General features: G+C 37.9%; 1 protein-coding gene across 8 annotated transcripts in view; it reads left to right on the top strand.

Moving 5' to 3' along the window:
* The window catches only part of SMG7 (SMG7 nonsense mediated mRNA decay factor), a 64,972-nt gene that overhangs the window by 23,160 nt on the left and 19,195 nt on the right, over positions 1-22,617 (top strand). For all 8 annotated transcript variants that reach the window (XM_019635472.1, XM_019635476.1, XM_019635478.1 and 5 more), the window contains 8 exons: positions 2,880-2,911; positions 6,945-7,062; positions 8,766-8,898; positions 15,415-15,586; positions 16,778-16,849; positions 18,044-18,194; positions 18,556-18,691; positions 22,397-22,559. In XM_019635472.1, coding sequence (XP_019491017.1) covers positions 2,880-2,911; positions 6,945-7,062; positions 8,766-8,898; positions 15,415-15,586; positions 16,778-16,849; positions 18,044-18,194; positions 18,556-18,691; positions 22,397-22,559 — 977 coding nt within the window. The remainder of the gene's footprint in view (positions 1-2,879; positions 2,912-6,944; positions 7,063-8,765; positions 8,899-15,414; positions 15,587-16,777; positions 16,850-18,043; positions 18,195-18,555; positions 18,692-22,396; positions 22,560-22,617) is intronic.

The raw sequence follows: 22,617 nt of genomic DNA on the forward strand, positions 1-22,617 counted from the left end.
TCTTGAGCGAGCTCTTAACCAACTGAGCCATTCGGCCGGCCCTACATTTTTGCACTTTTGTTCGTTCTTGAATTTTTTAGTTTTACAGTTTTTCTTGGACAGATTATAGTATATAAAAATATAGTGTAAAACTTTGGTCTTTGTTTGTTGATGGAAGCCTGCTCCAAAATCTGCTAGAATTATAGGTCTTTTCTTACTGACAGCCTGTAAAAGAAGCAGGCTATTTGTAAACAGCTAGTGTTACATGTTCAATATAATCTTCATTTGACTGGAAGTTGGTATCCTCATTAGGCAGACATTAGCAAACCAAAATATTGTCCATTTTTACAAGCAAATTGTGTTTGGAATAAGAAAACAACCTTTAGACACATGATCCTAAGTATAAGATGTCTTAATACGTACCTGAGTATGCACTTCTGGTACCTGAGTGTGCACTTCTGGTTAACCTATGGAAACATACTAAAATACATCCTTTGTAACTTTATATAGCTCAGGGACAAAATGAAAAGGTTATTGAATCCAGTAAAGATGCATAATTAGCCCTGGCTTTCTCAGTATGAAGTTCATAAATTAGTACCCCTGTAGGATTTAGGATGGGCGTAGAGGAGGTGGTTGTGACATTGCTAGGGTACAGTATGTGGTATTCTTCATTAAATTGTGTGATCTTAGGTTTTAAGGGCATAAGCGGACAACCTTGTAAAGAAGGGGGTTTTTTTTGTTTGTTTTCGTTTTTAATGGCAAAAATTTAACACCCAAAGCAAACAGTGAAGTTAGGCTATATGGATAATGGAAATTAATATGATGTTACATTTTAGAACTAAGTGTAGCTGTTCATGGAGTATTGTTCATTTATACTGATAATTCTCATGTGCTTTGCGGTTACCTCTATAGCACTCTATTGTGATTATATTGTTTGAAAGCTTAATTTTTAAAAAACAACTATCTAAGGGCTAAGAAAAGGAAAAGGTTCATGTTACATTTTGATGAAGCTAAAATTCACAATTGATATTAAATGCCTAATAAATTATGTAAAACATTTAGTGAAAATTTTAGAATCTCTGAATATTCTCTAGCTTTTATGTCAAATTTTGTTTTTAAAAGTGGAAATCTTTTAAGTTTATGTACTTACCTTCTTAGCATATATGAACATGATTTATTTTTCATTTATTCACTTAGAAAATATTTATTGAATGCCCATTGTGTGCTAGGCAGCTGTGCTAGTAGGCATAAGGGTTGTGATGGTAAGCATTCTTAAAACCTGTGTAATATGAAAAAAAAGTAGATGAATAGACTTCATCTACATAAAAATAGTGCTTTGGGAGCATAAAACACGAATGTCCTTCAAGTAAGCCTTCCTGAGGAAGTAATGTCTGTGGGACAAAGAACGAGCAGTGATAAACCAGACACGGGGTGGGGGTGGTGGGGTGTCCTAGCAAAAGGGCTCTTCTTTCCAAATACCCCGAGTGTGAAGGGAGCAGAGCACACCACAGAAACCTGAAGTCCAGCGACGGGGACGCAGAGACAAGCAGAAAAGAGAATGATGGTAGACGTAGAATGCAGACCCTTTTTACAGTGCAGACAACTTTGTAGGACACTTTAATGAAGATTTTGTTTTTTAACCTAAGAGCGGTGGGAAATCATTCAAGTGTTTTAAATGGGCAATTGGTAAGATCAGATGTGCACATTTAAAAGATCCCTGTGACGGCAGTAGGGAGAAGAGTGAAATGGGGCAAGATTGAATGGAGAAAACAATTTGGTGCCTTTGCAGTGATCCAGACAAGGGATGGTGTAACTTGAATGCACATGGCTCAGGAGGAAGTACAGGGAAATGAACAGATTCAAGATACATTGGGTTGTTGGAAAAGTCATGACGCATTTTTGCAACGAAAAACATAGAAAAATACATCATGACTTTTCCGACAACCCAATATGTAGTAGGTGAAATTCCCTGGAGTTGATAGATTACTGGGGATTTGGAGAAATTTGTCATGGGTGACTTCCAGGTGTCTGCCCTTTACAGCTGGAAAGCCGTGATACTTTTGCTCAGGTAAAAAAAGACCCTAGAAAGAGAACCAGGGGTGGGGAGGAGGGACTAGGTCTTGAGTGCAGGCAATTCTTGAAGAATTTGGGAGAGAGAAAAGCAGCAGCTAGAGGAGACGCTGGAGCAGAAGGTTTTAGAATCTGTGAGAGACCTGTGCATGTTTAAATACTGAAGAGCAGGAAGGATTCAATAAAGGGAAGTTTTAAAATTATTGAAAGAGGGGAGGGGTTAATTTAAGGAGCAGACATCCTTAAGAAAGGCTAGAAACAGCAGACAGAAAGTGGAATTACTGGTACTAAATTAGAGGTGCAGTCCCTCTAGTATTTTAACGAGAAAGAAAGAGGCTGGTCTGTGAATGTAGTAAGTAACTTGGCATTATTTTTCTTGAGGTGCAGGTCTGTCCTTTGCTGAAAGGAGTTGGGGCTGAGGAAGGGGTGGAAATCAGCAGCTTCAGGAGGAGATTGGAAATAGCTATAGTGCCTCGTGAATTGAGAAACATAGGATTTCCTGGTCACACTGAGGGAACATTTTTATTTAATGACGATCATTCAATATTATAATATCTTAAACCTATCAGATTTGGAGGAAAACAGCAAGAAAGGGAACTCCACTCAGTAGGAGAGTTCATGATGACCTGTACACTTTTAGGTGTGGCCTCAATTTGCCTAGACCTAGTGCTACCCTGGATGTTAAGACAGGCAACGCTAGTTGCGGTGCTCCAAATGGAGTTGCTGTACATTCTTATTGTAGTATATGATTTCACTGAACTTTTAACTTTTAGTGTTATTCATGTGGGGTAGGCCTATGTTTCTGACTGATGTTCTTTTTCCCTTTTTAGGCAGGCAGAAGTCCTGAAGGCTGACATGACAGGTATTGGCTGCTCACTTGTTTTTCACAACTTATTTTATACCATTAAATTAAGGGTATCATCTTTCCTCTATTACTTGTAGCACTGTAGCACTGTCATAGTTGCCAAAGGGATAATAGCTTACCATTCGCTTTAAATATTTATTTGTTTCTACTTTGAATTTTTTTTTTTTTAAAGATTTTATTGGGGAATTGGGGGAGGGGAACAGACAAGTTGCTGTCCTTTTGTTCTTCAGTCTAGTTGTGGAGGACATCACTTTACTGTCCCATGTTGGTATTATCATTGCACTCTTCCCTGGTGAGGCAGTCGCCCACTGGCCATTGGATGGCCGCTCATGAAAGCTCATGCCCGCTGCTGGCCAGCTCCACTGCAGCCTACACCATCACTGGTGACTCACGGCAGCCCAACTCCAGGTCAAGCTGTTGTTCACCATCTTAGCTGTAGAGGGCACAGCATCACTGGCCCTCATGTGGGATCCGAACCAGGGCCTTGCTGCTCAGAGCTGGCATCCCAAGCCAACTCCTAACCAATGCGCCACTCGGCCAGCCCTCTACTTTGAATTTTTACTTAGATGACCTGTGTCAAGAATTTTATAATTGTGCTACATTGAATTGAATATTACCTAAGTTAATGCATGCAATCATTCAATTTTTATGAACTTGATCAACAATTTAAGACATGCAGAAAAATAATTCATATGCCATATAAATTCAAGTATGTTATGGTATTAGGTTCATAGCTTCCTGTTTTATAATTCCCCAAACTTGAATAATAGGTAAAACTTCAGAGAAAATATTTGCAGGAAAACTTGACTGAAAATCCTTGAAGTTGAGTGAGCTATCTTGCCACCTTCCTTTCTTTTCTCCTTTATCTTTTTGTTTTTGAATAATAGCCAAAGTGTTTTTGAAAGAGTAACTGGACTTAGCCACTAAAAGAACAGATTTTTAACTCCAAAATTAGGAAATATATGGCAATAACTCTGTAGTGAGCAGTATGCTGTCTATAACAGCGTATGCCATCCTAAAATGTAAGAGACATGTGAGAACGGATCTCATTCTGATTTTTTTTTTTAAAGATTTTATTGGGGAATTGGGGGAGGGGAACAGACAAGTTGCTGTCCTTTTGTTCTTCTGTCTAGTTGTGGAGGACGTTGCTTCACTGGCCCATGTTGGTATTATCATTGCGCTCTTTCCGGGTGAGGTAGGTCCGTTGCCGGCCCCTGGATGGCCGCTCACAGCGGCTCTTGGCAGCTCACACCGGCTGACAGCCGCTCACACTGGCTGCTGGCCACACACGGTAGCTTATGGCAGCCCATTGCAGCAGAGGCTGCAGCCTACACCATTGCCGCTGACTCACGGCAGCCCAGCTCCAGGTCGAGCTGTTTTTCACCATCTTAGCTGTAGAGGGCAGCATCGCTGGCCCTCATGTGGGATCCGAACCGGGGCCCTGCTGCTCAGAGCCGGTGTCCCAAGCCAGCTCTTAACCAACGCGCCACTTGGCCGGCCCTCATTCTGATTTTTGAGGAATTAAGTTCTGCAGTGAAATTCACAAAGGAGAGTTAAACTATTGTAGTAACCAGCATACCTGCCAAAAAAATTATAATCAAGAGGAAATGGATTGTTCAGATGTCTTTTTCTCAACTTCTAGAATTACAGGCTAATGGCCTCTTAGAATTTGTGAGTAATCTCATTGTAATCTTATTCAGGGTAAGAAGCAAAAAATCCCAAAATACTTGTTCTAGGTTTACTAGTATAGCACCTCAATTCTTCCCATTAATATAATTGTCAGCATCTTCCATACTATAGGTGTCGGTGTCATCTTTGAGTTACTGTATATGCTCTTTTATTGGCATTATAAGCATAATATTAAACACCTTCAGTAGGTAGGCTTAGGGTTTGACTTTTATAGGGGACATTTGACTGCCCAGAAATGTTAACTAAGATATTAAGTCTGCTCAAATAGTCTGTCTCATAGATCAGAGTTAATGATCCCTTAAAATCCTTTCCCTGCCATTGATGAATTGAAGCCGAGTTGAATAAATGTATAAACTATTAATCATTAAAAACTTATTAAGGGGGCCGGCCGAGTGGCGCATTGGTTAAGAGCTGGCTTGGGACGCCAACTCTAAGCAGCAGGCCTTGGTTCGGATCCCACATATGAGGGCCAGTGACGCTGCCCTCTACAGCTAAGATGGTGAATGGCAGCTCGACCTGGAGCTGGGCTGCCATGAGTCGCCGGGGATGGCGTAGGCTGCAGCCCCTGCTGCAGTGGGCTGCCATAAGCTACTGTGAGTGGCCAGCAGCCAGCGTGATCAGCTGGCAGCTGGTGTGAGCTGCCAAGAGCCGCTGTGAGCAGCCATCCGGTGGCCAGTGACCAATCTGCCTCACCCGGGAAGAGCGCAATGATAATACCAACACGGGCCAGTGAAGCGACGTCCTCCACAACTAGACTGAAGAACAAAAGGACAGCAACTTGTCTGTTCCCCTTCCCCTGATTCCCGAGCGCTGTTCCCCTCCCCCAATTCCCCAATAAAATCTTTAAAAAAACAAACAAACTTAGTAAGGGACCAAAAAGCTGATACTGGACCCTATTTTTAGTAGTTAGCAAACTTTTATGAGGATTACCTCCAATATTCAGAGAATACTTTATTTTCGGGATAGGATTATGGTGGCTATAGATACTAATAGCAGACCTAAAGAAGAGTGAAGATTATGCTATTGTGTCGTGGGAAAATCCAAAATGCAAACAGACTGTCTCACTAGCAGGTGGAAATACAGATTGAAAAGTCCATTACTAACTTCTTCTATTGAAGCAGCTCACTGTCAGTTATTGCACTCATAAGCTTAGTAATCAGAAAGGCTAATGTGCCTGTAGGACTCTGGCAGACAATATGGTCCCACTTGGGTATTATGTATAGTCATAGCCTGGCTTTCTGATTTCACCTCGCACCTAACCTCTCATTTGGCCTCTTAAGCAGTTTAATCACTGTCTGCTTCCAGTCAACATTTGCGTTAAATAACAAGTATGGATTGCTCACAAAAACGTCTTGGCAAGCAGTCTACCAGTCGTTAAAATAATGCTCACTGTCCTGGCTTTCTTGGCTTGACATGCATAGATAGACTAGGAGTAACAGTAGAGCACTCAGACAACTGCTGGATTAGGAGCTGATAGGAGGACACTGTGAGAGTGACTCAAAAGAAAAAGAAAATAGCTACTTTGGACAAAGAGATAGTTGTGAGAGTAAACAGACCAAATTGGCAATCCTTCGTTTCAAATGGGGTGACCAGTGTGCGGCATATGGCTTCCTGTGATACGAAAGACCATTCATTTTTTTAGCCTTTTCCATTTCATTGTGTTATTGCAAAGCTAAAAGACAGTTACAGGGCCGGCCGAGTGGCGCTTTGGTGAGGAGTTGGCTTGGGATGCCAGCTCTGAGCAGCATGGCCCAGTTTGGATCCCACATGAGGCCCAGTGACGCTGTGCCCTCTGCAGCTAAGATGGTGAACAACAGCTTGAACTGGAGCTGGGTTGCCGTGAGTTGCCAGTGATGGTGTAGGCTGCAGTGGGGCTGGCTGGCAGCGGGCATGCACTTGCGTGAGCTTTCATGAGCTGCTGTGAGACACCATGAATGGCCATCCAATGGCCGGCGAGCGACTGCCTCACCCGGGAAGAGCGCAACGATAATAACAACATGGGCCAGTGAAGCGACGTCCTCCACAACTAGACTGAAGAACAAAAGGACAACACCTTGTCTGTTCCTCTCCCCCAATTCCCCAACACTGTTCCCTCCTCCAAATCCCAAATAAATAAAATCTTTTAAAAAAAGAGACAATTGCAGAAGCATACAGATTTAGTCATTAGCCAAAAGGCGAAAGTCACTTGAAATGTAGTAGTCTAGAACTTCTGCAGCCATCTATGGTCTATGCTTCCAGTAGGTTTTTGCTTTGGGGAATGGTGAGGGACAGGATCGTTGGTGTGGTGTACTGGCCTGAATTACCTATTTATCTCATGTTCTGTTTTTGTTTTGTTTTCCAGATTCTAAGCTGGGTCCAGCTGAGGTCTGGACATCCAGGCAGGCTCTGCAGGACCTGTACCAGAAAATGCTAGTTACTGATTTGGAATACGCTTTAGACAAGAAAGTAGAACAGGATCTGTAAGTATCATCATTTGGGATGTCCCTGTTAAGATCAAGAATCCCACCAAGACTGTAGAATAGAAAAGAACAATATGGTTGTTTCTTTTTAACCTCTCAGTGTAAGCTTTTCCAACAGGGAATAAGAAAGAAGAAAGAAATTCTAATGCTTCTGTTTTTTTGTTTTGTTTTGAACAAAATATTTGACAATTGGTATTACCTTCAGGTACAGTTTCAGGTGGTAGAAGGAGAAATATTTAGAGTTGACACTTATTAAGGTCTTTAGTGCGTATCATAAAACAACTCTATAAATTTCAAATACTAAGAGACAGTGTTTGGATTCTCTATATTGTATTCAGTCCTACATTTACACCATGATTTAGAAAACAGAAATTCAAGAGTAGGCTTTTAGATGAATCTTTCTTTGGTAAACGTGAATCTAAATTTCTTCAAAATGAAAATATATTTGCATTGTAAGGACATTTCTTCCTTTTAATCAAATAAATAGGTATTTCCCTTTTTCCCCCTAATAAGATTAAAGAGAGATTTTGTATATTTAGGCTATTCCATTCATTCTTTCTATGAGGGGTGAAATGACAGATGACCCAATTTCCAAGTGAGTAAATAAATGCCTTTTGTGGAAGGTTTTGCCTTACAAATTGAAACAGGACAGTAGCCTGATGGAAAATGAAAAATCAATTAAGATATTCTGTTTAGTAATGCCCATTACCCTAAGTTGTAGTGAAGATTCATTTTTCCTATCTTCCAAACCTTTCTTAGATAATTTTTAGGAAATCTAGTAATAGAGTTTAATCACAACCACTCAAAACCCATATATCTGTGATTTTAGAGTCAAGGATAAAGATGTCATCAAAAATTCTAAGGGAGTGATTGACCTCATAAATCATTAAAAGCCCCAGTGCCCTAGAGCCTTAAAAGTTGACGTTGATAAAGAATTAGGTACTTCCAGGTAGGTTGTCAACCTTTTTTTATCTGTTTGCTTCCTTTCATCAAGCCAGTAATAATCTTCCCTTCATCCCAGTTCTGTTTTTTCTTTTTACCTGTGATTTCTGAGTTAGGAGTGGCTGTATTTCACCATAACTGAACTTGAAATGATTCTCTAGACAACTTGATTAATGAAAGGCGTTTTATGACAGGGCACTTCAGCGTTGTGTTTGTTTCTTGTTTTAAAGAGCCAAAATTGAAATGTCAGGAAATGAACTTACATTTCAAGCTCTAAAGAAAATATTAACCCCAAGAGAAACGAACTATTAAGTAGAAATAGAACGGTGGGAAATAGATTTTTTCCTGTTTTTCCCTATACATGTCACTTGATAGAGTACACTCAATTATTTTTTGGCACAATGTATGGAAACTTGTTACTAGCTTACTTTCACCTTGGTCTTGCCACCGTAGTTCTGATTTTGTACTGGGATTTCTAAATAGGTGCTAACTTTAGTAGCTCTAAAAAATTAATAGCTGAAGCCACAGTCTGATTATTCGAACATTTGGTAAGTGTTTACTAAGGTTAGTGGGGTTCTACCGCATGTCTGGTCTTGTTCAAAGGGGAGCATAAAGTTATTTAAATAAGTGAATAACTTTAATGCAGGTTTACTATCCAGTGTGTTATAATTATAACAAACAGTTCTTTCTTGTTCTCAGGGGGACCAGTGTCTGCCCAGTGAGTCACTGCTATACCAAATAGAATTACATTTTGTTTTCAGCTGGAATCATGCCTTTAAGAATCAGATCACAACACTACAAGGCCAGGCAAAGAATCGAGCAAACCCGAATCGGAGTGAAGTTCAGGCAAACCTTTCTTTGTTCCTAGAGGCAGCTAGTGGCTTCTATACTCAGGTGAGTTCTGCGTTGTATGCCAATCTTCCTAGAAGTAGGGATGAATATTCGTTTATATATATCTTATTCATATAAGTACTTCATGTAAACACTGTATGGGCCATCCAGGAGTTAATCATCAATAATCTCAAATGAATAAAAATGTCCTAAGTTGTTTCCCATAAGACCTTTAAAACAACAAAGACTCTGAAAGGTTAATATTTCAGCTTAACGGTTGGAAATATAATTGGGTAAACAGAAAAAGGGTAATGAGAGCAATGCCCTAGTGAACCAGTGGAAGTAGTCAGTTACTAGTGGTATTAGAGCAAACGTGAATTTATGGGTGCGGGTACAGCCATGTTGTGCCGGGTAAGAAGTAGTCAAAGTTTGTGTTACTGAGTTTTCACAGTATGCAGTAGAATTTATCTGGAGCTTCAAATGCCGTTCTACTACCTAAGAAATGGAGTAGCTTTCCTTCAGTTTGAATAATAAGTTGTTATCTATCATCCTCATAGACTTTTTTTGTCTTTAGTTATATGATAAAACTTCAAAATCGGGCACGGTATATGAATAAATAACTCTTCTTTCTGAACAATGAATTTTCTTTACTGTAAGCAGAATCCTTTCTAAAAACTTTTATCATCCATTTGTAATAGCATTCATCATTTAATTGAAATGTTTGTATATAAGTGTCCATCTTACAGTGACAAGGTTTTGAGGATCTTACACTGAAAGAATTCTTAGGCCAGTTCTCTCTATGTTGCTGCTAGACCTTTGCTACTTATATTTTGGCTTTTTTTGATCTTACAGTTTCTTTAAAAGAAGAAAAAGAAAAGACTGAGTTGGAAGATGTGAAATAGTTAGACATCATCTACAGAGATTATTTGTTTTACTTAAAACATTCATCACAGTTTATCATGGAAAGAAAGTATGGTTCTTATTCTCAAAATTCATTTTCAAATTGATGCTAACTTTTAGCAGTAGAAGTTGATAATTGGAGAGAGGAATTGTGGTGTGCCACTAACTCGTCCTTAAAGCAGATTTTAAAGATTAATTTATTCTACAAGTAGCTATTTAAAGCCTATTTGTAAGGTACAACACGAGATACTCAGGCTGTTGAGGGGAAAAAGGCAATCTTTACCTTCAAGGGAATATGCAGTCTAAATGAAGAAATAGATATATTAACAGATGTAGGGATTTTTTTCTCTTTCTTTCTGGTTATAAAAACAAGGCATCCTAATTTCAAGAAATTTGAAAATTACACAAAAGTCAAGTTTTTTCATTAATGCCCCCATTCAGGATGAGTTACTACTTTAATGTATATCCTTCTGGTGTTTTTACACTTTTGTATATAGTTGTACATTATCCAGTCTTGTATCTGCTTTATAAACATAATGTCAATTTTTCCGTGTGTTGTTGAGCAGTTAAATAAGCATCTTTGTGTCTAAAGCATTTTCTCTAATATTGGATTATTCCCTGAGGATCAATTCTTAATTGGATGATAAATGAAATAACTGAATGAGAGCAGTTTCAATACTGTGATACACTGTTCTTTTCCTAAAAGGTTATCATTTATATTTTTATATTTACATTACTGCTGTATGCAAGTATCTATCTGAATGCACACTCACTAGTGTTAAGTATTTTCAGTAGTAGTGAGTGAATGATTAAGTGAATAACTTAATTGATGAAAAATAATTTTTTTATTTAAAATTTAATGTCTGTATTACCAGTGGTATTGAACTTCTTAAATATTTTATTAGATATTTGTATTTTATATAAATAATCCATTCATTAACTTCCCATTCATAGTTTGGACCCTGGTTTTCTATGGTCCAATGTCTTGAGTTCTGTGTATATAAAGGGATGTTGTTGTGTTTGTTTTTTTTCCTATTATTTTTGGCACACATTTTTTTCTCTAGTTTCCTCTGTTGTCCTTTCATTTTATTGAGAGTTTTTTGAAATACAGATGTATCAGGTTTTTTGTTTTTTTGTTTGCTTTTAAGGCAATATAATCTTTGCTCATAGATCAGTGTTTATTTAATAATGACAAGTAACAATTATATTTAAAGGAACAAATATAATTTCAATCTTAAAATTTGAAAGCAATACCAATATTGTATAATAGTGTAATGGTTAATAAATTATGGCTTATTGGTAAATTGGAAATATGAAGCTATTACAAATGATATTTACGATGATTTTTAGAGATGAGAAAATTGTGTTATCAACTGAAAAAAATCATGATAAAAATTTTGTATGCAGTTTGAATCTGTATGTTAATTGAGTAGTCTCAGCTCAATGGGGTATTAACAAAAATGGCATCTCCCCCCACCCTGTGCCTCGCCCCCACCACTACTTTCAGTTGTGCTTTGTTAAATTCCAGATTCCCATCACAACATCTTGGACAGATTCTGTAACATTCTGGTTGCTTTTAGGAGTTTGAAACATAGTCCAATTTTAAAACTCCAGTCTCATTTCTGATCAAATCACTTTTCCTTCCCCCATGCAGTAGAAACTGAAACTGAACACAGCTGAAGTCAGGGAGCAAACAGTGGGGTTTCGGTGCAGCTGGACCTGGTGGGGGGAGAGGGGAGGCATCTGCCTTCTACAGTACATTTTCATAATAGCCATCATATAGATTGGTTTATCTTGAAAAATGATTTTTAACCTTTTTTTTTATGATGTGACATGCATGTAACACATTTCCAAGGGTTTAATTGAACATTGATAAAACATCTATAAGGAAGTAAAGCAAGAATCATCATTTTTATTGAGGGGGGGGCATGGTATTTGTAAAAATATTTTAAAAGTAAGTGAATAATAAAATTATTCAAATGTCTCAAAATGTTATATAAGGGAAAAAAATAGGCAGGTAATCTAATTTTGAACTTTACTTTTTGAAATTTTTATAAGTATTGATTTTTTTCCCCATCTGCATTCCATAGGCAATGGTTGAGCAATTATAACAGTTGTAGAATGAGCATCAATACACTTTTTTTCAGATATCAACATTAATAGGACTTTTTACTTGCATTTGTATTTTCATGTTGTCTTGGTTTGATAATTGAAACAGTTAATGGTGTTGCTGACAGTGATGTCCTGTACATCTTTCTTGGTAACATGCAGTGTAGGCTAATCTAGCAGATTGAGGAAGTAAACCAAGTCCAGATCATTGTGTGACCTTATAGGCTAACATGAGTTCTGAATTCTGACTTTTTATTCAAGTATAGTTGACATACAACATTATATTAATTTCAGGTATAAAACATAGTGATCTGACAGCTATACACCTTATAAAGTGATCACCTCAAGTCTCATAACCTTCCATCACCATAAAGAGTAGTTACGGTATTATTGACTATATTCCCTGTGTTGTACATCCCCGTGACTTACTTATTTTATAAATGGAAATGTGTACCTCTTGATCCCCTTCACCTTTTTTGCCCGTTCTCCCTACCCCCTTGAAATTTAATCTTAAAGTGCAAGCCATTGGAGAGTAGGCAGTGGAGTAACATGAAAAGATTTGCATTTTTTAAAGATTGCCCTGAATGTTGGGCAGAGAATGAATTAGCAGGGGTCAGGAATGGAAGCTAGTTAAGATGCTACTGGAGTAATGGAAAGAAATTGATGGGTTTGTGAAATAGAGCCAATAGGACTTGCTGGTGGATTGGATTGGATTGGATCGGACGTGTGGAATTGGGGTAAAGGAAAAGTCAGATGACTTGAGCCATCAGATTGAGCAGCTAATCGACTGGTTGTACCTTATACTTAGGTAGGGAACGCTGATGAGAAAGCAGCTCTGTCCATATTCAGTTAACAGGAAATACATGATTGACATCTCCATGAAGAGATAGATAATGGGATAAACAAGTTTGGAGCTCAGTGACAAGGTCAGGGCCATAGTACATTTTATGATTACAGTAAAGAACCCTGAGTTTATCAGACACTAGTGTTTAGTATTTATTGGGTTTTTGGAAAAGTCATGATGCAATTTTGCAACGAAAAACATAGAAAAAATACGTCATGACTTTTCCGACAACCCAATAGTATATGTGCTGCCGAAGCTAGCACAGCGTGTTCAGTATTCAGAACCACAGCACTAGGTGGAAACAGGTTTAGCACAAGAGAAGCCACCACTGCAATAGGAGAAAATCAGAGAGAATGATGGTGCCTGGAAGCCAAGAGAGAAGCATTTCAGTCGGAGAAGGAGCCATCAACCCTGTGAGTGCTGCTAAGTCAAGTAAGAGGATTAAAAAGTGACCAATTAGATTTGACAACATGGAGGTCATTGGTGGAATTCATGAATACCGTATTTCTTCATTTCTAAAAATGTTTTCATGTTTCAGCATCTCTGAAATAAGGATAAATTTCTAAATGATGGTAAATCACCATTTAATTGGCAGTAGTTTTTTTACCCCCTCAATGTTATATAAAATAAATTATGATATCTTAGATTCAGTAAAATGTGATTAAAATAGAATGCTAGGGATGGAAATCTGATTGGAGCAGGTCCTCAGTCATATTTTCTGTGAAGGTGATGTTGACTTCTTAGCTATGATTTTGTTAACCATTTAAAGCATGGTGCCTCAAGCCAGAACCAAATTCCCGATCAAAGTGAAGATGTAACATTCTGCTATAAGTTTGGGGTTTTTTTTAAACATTAAGGAACAATAGTCCTTACTCTAAGAAAACGGAAGGCAAAAAGAAAGCATTATTATTGTTTTTGCAGTGATTTAAAAGGTGATGGTGATATATACCTTCATAATTAGTTCTCCATTCTTAACATAGAGTGAAGAGCGAAGGAGCAGTGGAATAGCGTAATAGAGTTTTCACAGAATAATTGCCAAATATAGTTTTGTTCAACTTAGAAAACATCTATTTCTGTTCTTTAATTTCACCTCGTTTCTGCCTTGAAACCATCTAGGATTAGAATTCTCTCACCCAGAATCCTTGAGCCACCAGGGATTTTTCTGGTGTCTCCACCTTCAACTCCTGTGTACAGGCAAAAATTTTATTATAAGACATTTTGCATATTTCAACCATGTTTGATTTACTTTTTGTAAATGTTCTTTCTTTTTCTTGATAGATGTTCAGCCTTTCCTAGTTTTCCAGTCTGTTCTTCCAATACCTATGGAACTTGATTCTTTCTCATGTTTCTTATCATCTTTCACGGTCATCTGTATTTTTTTGTTGTTTTTTTCCACCCCATTTTTGTTCCTTTTTTGTACTTGTTGCTTTTTTGTTTCCTGACTCTAGCCATTCTGGGCATTAACCCAATTTTATGTCAGCAAATTTCTTGCTCATTACAAATGTACAGGTATAAGTAAAGATGAAGTAGATAATTTCTATGCTTAGTGAGAAAGGTGCACAGAATTTATATTCAATTATGGAGGTGGTTTTTATCTTAGGAAAAATGTGGGATATGTCAAATCCTTTTGAGTTGGGTCCTCAGGGTATCTTGTTTTGTATTGTGAATTCTGCACATGGTAGAAAGGTGATAGAATCAAGGCATTTCTAATTCTGTAGCCTTAGTCAAATCATTTGATATTTCTGTTGCTTTCAGATCCTCTTCAGAAAAAACGGAGCTTTATACCTACATATACTGTATTACTACTAGTTTATCACAAGTGTATCAGATAGCCAGGGGATGGAATTTATTATAACTAGAATATGCTATTGACATAAGCCCTCTGTTGTTTGATATCTGTCCTTTGCCTTCTCCTCCCTATTTTGTGTACCCATCTTGCTCGTTTGGCTGTGAGCTCTTTAAGGACGCAGATTTCTTACTCATCTCTGTGTCTTTTACATACCATGGTGTCTAATACAGAAACCAAATATTTGAATGCATATTATCTGTAAGTAAGTATTTGAATGAGAATAGGATGCAAAGAACTGTGGGGGGGCGGGGGCCAAGAATAAAACCCTTGGGAAGCAAAGTGGCAGGAGGAAAGCCTTGGAATGGACGAGACTGAAAAGGAATGATTGGCGAGTCGAGAGGTACTGCAGAAAAGCTCGGTGTGAGCAAGCACAAGTCAGGTGGTGTTAAGTGTAGCGGAGAGGCCCAATAAGACGCGAACTGGAAAAGGCCCGGTGTGATTGCTTGTGAGACAGCCAGTTGTCCTGTTGACAACAGTTCCAGTCGAGTGGTGGTGGGTGGTGGGCTGGGCAGAGCAGGGCTGTGTGGCATCCAGATCATGATGGATTAAGGAGTGGATAGCAATTGAGACAGCAGATATGACACGTGTGGACTCCTTTGAAGGAGTTTGGTTGAAGTCTTTAAAAAATGCTGCTGTTCCTTTTAGATGCACATCCTAGATTGCTCTAATACTTGAGAATTCAAGAGATATGAGTTGTAATGAACGTTACTCATTAGCCTATGAAAGGTTACCATAAAATTTCCTTACAGTCCTAGCTCAGGTCTCAGCAGCATGTGGTATTAGGTACGTATGTTAAAGTGTACAAGCTTTACTATAGAGCACTTTCGACTTACCATTTCTGACCTAATACTAAATCTTGCTCATGTTTTCCTTTTAGTTATTACAAGAACTGTGTACAGTGTTTAATGTAGATTTACCATGCCGCGTGAAGTCTTCCCAGTTGGGAATTATCAGCAATAAACAGACGCATACCAGCGCCATAGTGAAGCCACAGTCCAGCTCCTGTTCCTATATCTGCCAGCACTGCCTCGTTCACCTTGGAGACATTGGTGAGCCTTCGGTGTGAAGGAATTGATAACACCTTCATCCTTTTCTTTGGAGCATTCAGAGAGGGAAATTCTTTTCCTTTAAACTGAGCATGTGCACACAATTTAGATTGTCATAAGAGGAAACTGAAATACATCTTAAGAAACTTAGATTTTCTCAGTGTTTGGGGTTTAGCAAAGGATCTTGAAGGAAGTAACTTTTATATTAAGATTTAAATTGTATTCAGATGTATGCAGATATGGACAAATAATAAACAAAAATGTAATCAAAGCTAAACTTTTCAAAGTGGTGCCATAACACTTTCTAAATTAAAAGTCTATACTCTTGGAATTGCAGGGTTTACAGATTACTCCTTCTGAAACTAGATCGCCTTCTTTCCTCCTACCAGTTCATTAAAAGCTCATTTTGAATTGTTTCCTGTTTACAGTTAAACTTGTATTCCCATTTTATATATTTTATCTGGGAATGGTATGTAACTTATTCTTGTTCATTCCTTTAAGGTGACCTAACAAGGTTGTAAAACAAATTAACTATAGGATTATGTTTTGCTGTCCTCAAATAACAAGGAGCGGGGAACATTACTGCTTTAAGTTCAAAGATTGTAGACTTCTTGATGTCATAAATTATTAACCCCACAGGGGTCCCATCAAAGTAAGCACCAAGTTTTGCAGGGAGATTCAAGGAATAGTGTATTTAGGTTGTTTTGCTTTCCATGTAGTCTTTGCACACACATACTTAAGATTGCAGTAGGTATGAGGCATTTTACAAAATCACTTTATAAGCTATTGAAGAAAAATACATCCTTTTCAGATCATATTGTATAGTGTTTTTTGTTTTGTTTTGTTTTGAAGTGCCATATAACTCACCCCTTCTTGGCCGGCTCCAGGTCACCAGCATAGTCCGTAGTGGGAGCTGGTGATGCATGACCCTGGAGGACCTGGAAATGGGGGCTAGGTAAGCTTTCAAATTGGTTACATGCTGAATGTCCCAAATAGGGAAGGCCGGATGGACACGTCACACATAATCCTATAGTTAATTTGTTTTAAAGTACTTTCTGCCTTTAATGCTCTTAAAGTAATTTTAATGTGTTTGAGACCTCTAGAATTTAGAATTATAGCTGTTTGGAAATATTACCCTAGCTGTTGTTTTATCTGTTAGTTTGGTTTTAAACTAAATTTTCTTCCTCCTCTCAGCTCGATACAGAAACCAGACCAGCCAGGCAGAGTCCTACTATAGGCACGCAGCTCAGCTTGTCCCCTCTAATGGTGAGTGGGCCTCTCCTGTCAACTGTGGGTGACAGTGACCCTTTATTCTTTACAGTAATGCGGCAAATAACTCAAGTCTCACCTGTCAAGTTTTATGAAGGCAAAAGATGTTGAATTTGGGCGTTGATTGACATATTTTTCCTTTTCATTGTACATTCTATATAACCAGAAATTAATTTTTTTACATAAGATTACTGTTGTCAGTAAAGCAGTATAAGTAGAATGTCCGCTGATGGGATCTAAAATTGTTTAAACAGCTCTAGCTTCCTCAATTACTTAACGGAATAATTATCTCTTTAATAACACCATTTCCCTAAGATGATCTCTGGTTACCTGAAAGATAGTCTTTTGACTTTGGATGGCCCTGGAATAGGCATTAGCAATGTATTGGGTCATCGGGAAAGTCAATACGCATTTTTCATTGAAAAACAGAAAAATACGTCATGACTTTCCCAACGACCCAATAATTTCTCTGATTCTTGAATTAGAGAAATTACAGCAGATGTTTGGTGACAAGTCATTCTTGTTAAGATGGGTTGAAATTCCTCTAGATCAGCGGTTCTCAACCTGTGGGTCGCGACCCCTTTGGGGGTCGAACAACCCTTTCACAGGGGTCGCCTAAGACCATCGGAAAACAAAAAGATATTTACATTACGATTCATAACAGTAGCAAAATGATAGTTATAGAGTAGCAACAAAAATAATTTTATGGTTGGGGGTCACCACAACATGAGGAACTGTATTAAGGGGTCGCAGCATTAGGAAAGTTGAGAACCGCTGCTCTAGGTGCTAAAAGAAGCCCTTTGAAAGAGTCTTAAGCAGGGAGGGCCTGCGGGCACACTGTTTGTTTCACATAGTCTGTGGCTGCTTGTCCACTACAGTGGCAGAGCTGGGGAGTTGTTTGTGGTGGAGATTCTGGCCCACAAAGCCAAAAAGGATTTACTCGCCAGCACTTCCTTAAGTCTTAGCATTCTCCACCCTGATTGTTTGGCTTTTTAACCTAAGCATTTTATGCACTGTCGCTGAAGTGTGATATTTCACATTATGCCCATTTATTATGAGGTAGTCATGACATTTACTTTATAAAATACTCCGCACTATTCACTTAAAGGTTTAAAAACTGATCGTTTTAATTCTGACAACAAGCCCTTTTTGCATCTTCAGTTACTTTCGAATCATAACTTTTTCTTCCAGGTCAGCCTTACAATCAGTTGGCTATCTTAGCTTCTTCCAAAGGAGACCATCTGACCACAATTTTCTACTACTGCAGAAGCATTGCTGTGAAGTTCCCTTTCCCAGCTGCCTCCACTAATCTACAAAAAGCACTTTCTAAAGCACTGGAAAGGTAGGCTTGACCTTTTCAAGAAGGCTTTGTGTAACCCATTACCCTTTACCCCTCAGATCTGGGCTTACAAGAAATAATGGCCAGTTACCTATGCTTCTCTTCTTTTTACCTAATTTGACAACAATCATAATAGTTTTGCATGAGTTTCAACCAATCAGCATCTGATTTGTTCCCAGTAGAGAACAGGCTGCTGAATACTGACTCACCTGAGGGTGTTGCAGTTGAACAGTCAATCAGATGCAGTAGCCTTTCCCTGTGTATCAGGTGCTCAAATAATGTGCTTTTGCAAACTGAAGCTTCCTATAAGAGGTTTTAGCCATTTCACTGCTTAAGATTCAAGGAAGTTTTTCTTTCATTTCAGCCGGGATGAGGTGAAAACCAAATGGGGTGTTTCAGACTTCATCAAGGCCTTTATTAAATTCCACGGTCATGTGTACCTGAGTAAGAGCTTGGAAAAATTGAGCCCTCTTCGAGAGAAATTGGAAGAACAGTTTAAGGTTAGATTTCAAAAATTGATCATTTTTTTGTCTTGTCTAAATCAAGAAGCATGGGATTTGGAGGAAGCTGACTCCCAGTTTTTATGTCATTTCTAAGCTGTGAACTGTTGGTAAAAATTAACTTTAAAGCATATGAAATTCTTGCATACAGCATTCCCCTCAATTTAATCTGTGGTACTGTCTACATGAAGAAATTTACGTGCTTTCACTAAGTAGTTGCCATTTGGCAGAAAGTATCAAAGTGGGAAAAAACAACTCCTTCTCAGACCAAGCACCTTTCTTTCTGAATTTTGAAAGTACTACTTTTGATGATTTCTGTATTCTATATTCTTAGATATGATCCTGTTACTGACTATAGATATGGTCATTCTGCAAATCAAGCTCATCATGCTTGTCCTTTGATCCATCAGGATTTGTGGTAGTTTGAAGAAAAGGGATGAGAAATTTCATTCAGCAGGAATATATTTTATTAATTTGTGTAAGGAGATAAAATTAAGTAAACTTTGTTCTATTTATATGTGTGAAAATGATCTTTTATTAGTATATTAAATTAGCGCTTTAATGTATAATATGTAAAATATGGGAGGAGTCGAAGTTAATTATTAACTTTATTTTTAATTCATTTTATTCAACAAATATTTGGCAGCCTGTTGTCTATTTATTATCAGTCACTTTTTTAGTCACTGGGATCAACGGTGAACAAGACAGCCTCAAAGAACACTTTGTATTTCTTGGTTATTTCTGGGTGTCTGTACACCTGAGGAATTGCCCATAGCTGCGTTACAGTTTTATAAGTATTATACGTCTCACATTTCAGACACTGAATTAAGAGACATAAATTAGCCAAATGTAGTCAATGTGAAATCGTTTTTACAGATAATCATTTTTAGTTGATACTTTTTATGTACAAGAGATTATATTAAATAACTGTAATAGAAATAGTTGGTTTTAAAATAAACTTCTACAGTAAGAGTCTCCTGCTGTTTCCTGCTTCTCTTAGTGGCCTGTTTAAACTTTAGCCCATGATTTATACAGTTAGGTGCATGAAAGCAACAGCTAACTTTTTAATGCTCTACGCTACTCAGCCTTGAAAGAACAAACAAGTCTAAACAGCTTCATTATAAGTATTCAGATATATGAAGGATTATTTTACAATAACATTTTTGTGTTTCCTGAGATCACAACTCAAAATTTAAGTAGAGATTTGCAGGGCGTTGCCTTTTGAAATTGCTTCCAGCTCTGTTTCTATGAAAGATAAACTCCTTACATGGGAGGGAGAGAGAACCTACCTTAATGAGATCTCTGTGTAAGTTAGGCTAGTCTAGAATCTAGTCAATTTTACATTTGGCTCAACCTCAAACACTAATATTATCTTCAGATATATATTTCTGTATGTGAAGTCCGGGTGGGTGTATGTGGGCAGTTGCTAAAATAACGCTTTGAAGTATCATCCCAACACTCTAAAGTTAAACACAGTATGAGACAGATCTATTTTAAAACCTTACCCAGTATGGAACTATCAGAAGAACGTTGCTGGAGTGAAATTTTAGCATAGTTGGGTAAATATTCAAAAGTATTTCTGAAGCATATGTAATTAGTGTAAACTTGAGGATGTCTGTCTAATGAGCAATCTTTAACTACTGAGCAGAGTTTTTTTCCAATCTGGAGTTCATTGAAGGATTAAGGCCTGAGATTTAGGAATTGAGATGCAAGGCTTTTTATATCTGTTAAAGGTGTGCTTTCCTTAGTGGTATTTAGTTCAGTGTTTTTCTCAACTGCTGTTTAAAGTGTCTGAGTACTATTATATACATTACGATTTGATCTTATTTCTAGGGAGGCCCTCTAGTTACTACAGTACAATCTAAGTTTTACAAAATTACAACTGAACAATTACACATTTACTTCTAAAGGTGTGGGTTATTCCTTCCCGAAGTGTTTATTGAATACCTACTATGAACCATGCACTTTTCTAGTCTGTGCCTTCATGAACTTAGCTTATGTTTGCTAGGACTCAGGATGCACTCATATGTGTTAATGCGTCTGTGCCCGCACTAGGAGATCCTTTAAAGGGCTGCAATTCTGCTCTATGGGACATTACCTTCTAAAATAAATGCCAGTGGATCTGTAGATTCAAGGCATACATTGCTCTCTTATACTTGTAAGAAAAAAATGCTTTTTAAAAAATACAGAAGGGCTGGCCAAGAGTGTGAGCTCTAAGCAGCAGGGTTGCCGGTTCGATTCCTGGCCTGAGCTGAGCTGCCAACAGGTGTCAGGATGGCTCAGCTAAAAAAAAAAAAAAAGAAAGAAAAATACTGATTATTCTCATTTTATGCCAATATTACGCATTTGTGTAAATGTTCAGCTTATCTAGAAGGTTGGATATAAAGATGGAAAGAGGAATTTTGTGGGGGAATTCTGGAAAAGAGATAGGATTTCAGGACATTTTGAAGAAAGGAAAGAAGAATGCTTGATGTCTTTGGGAAAGGAGTAAGCATTCTAGATGTTTCTATGAGAATGGCAGAAGGCAAGGAGACTGAGAGACATGATAGGAAGAGTAGAGTGGAATGGAATTTTCCCCAATGATAATGTGAAAGAACTGATTAATAGAATCAGAGAACATTTTCTGGATATTTCAGATACTTTAAATAAATAGAAGAAAAAATCTGAAAGGCAGCTCTGAATTTATGAGATGGTAGGGTGTCTTGTCACTGCTGGTGGAAATATAAGTAAGGTTATCTGTTTCCCACCATGGGGCAGTGAATCCCCACTGTCTAGAAATTTCCCCTGGGGAGGGAGGGAGATTGTGGCTAAAATGTATAGTAGAATAAAGCCAGCATGTCATCCTTAGTCACTGTCAACTTGGTTAGGAACTTGTGTTTGAAAAATATTTTATGTGGGAGTAATCTAAAAGTACCACAGACATTCATTCATTCAGGTAGGAGGGTGATGAAGTGAATCCTTCCTTATGATGCTGGTTGGCAGGTCACTGAGCACATAATAAGTAAAAGGATTTGATGATGAAGATGGTATACGCACCTTCCTTATAGGGAAAATGTCAGTGTCGTAATTTGTAGAAGTGCCTATAACATGTCAATGATTACTTTAGTATATCATTTACCATGTATTCCAAAGTGTGTTCTTGCTAGTTACCTCATTTATAAATAAGTTTCTTTAACTATGTCAAGCCTTTGAAAGAGTCATTTTTATGACAGATTTTGGAAGTCATACATTATGTACAAGAGTTCAAAAACATATGTTTTGAATCTTTTTGTTTGAAATTTTGTTTCTCACTATATGCATCTACTTTCTAGTCATTGGTCCCAATTTAATATTTTAGTATGTATGCATCTCGTACAAAACAGCTTCTAACAGATGAAGGTGTGTAAGTTTATGGATGGATCCCCAAAACTTTTTTCTCAGATCATATTAAAATACGTATAGTTACTCAGGGGAGAAAACTATTGTGAAAAACAGCTCTGTGGTGTCTGTGTTAATTCTTTTCGAGATGAAGAGTCAGCATGAGAAATATCAGGCCACATTCAACTGGATTAAAATACTAGCATTAAGAATGAAAGCGTTGACTCATTTGTAGCACTGCTGTTAACCCATGTGGCTCTAAATGCGGACTGCCGGTTTATTTCTTGTGTCAGAGATGGCTCCTGTTCTTGATGATAATATATGAAGTATTCCTGTCTTCTTTTACAGAGGCTGCTATTTCAAAAAGCTTTCAACTCTCAGCAGTTAGTTCACGTCACTGTCATTAACCTGTTTCAACTTCATCACCTTCGTGACTTTAGCAATGAAACGGAACAGCATAATTACAGCCAAGATGAGCAGCTGTGTTGGACACAGTTGCTGGCCCTCTTTAGTGAGTATTAAATCATTGCACTTTCTGTGCCATCTTCTTTGGAAAGCGTCATCTTAGG

Source organism: Hipposideros armiger, unplaced genomic scaffold (assembly GCF_001890085.2).
Source record: "Hipposideros armiger isolate ML-2016 unplaced genomic scaffold, ASM189008v1 scaffold_22, whole genome shotgun sequence".
NCBI classification, from domain to species: Eukaryota; Metazoa; Chordata; class Mammalia; order Chiroptera; family Hipposideridae; genus Hipposideros; species Hipposideros armiger.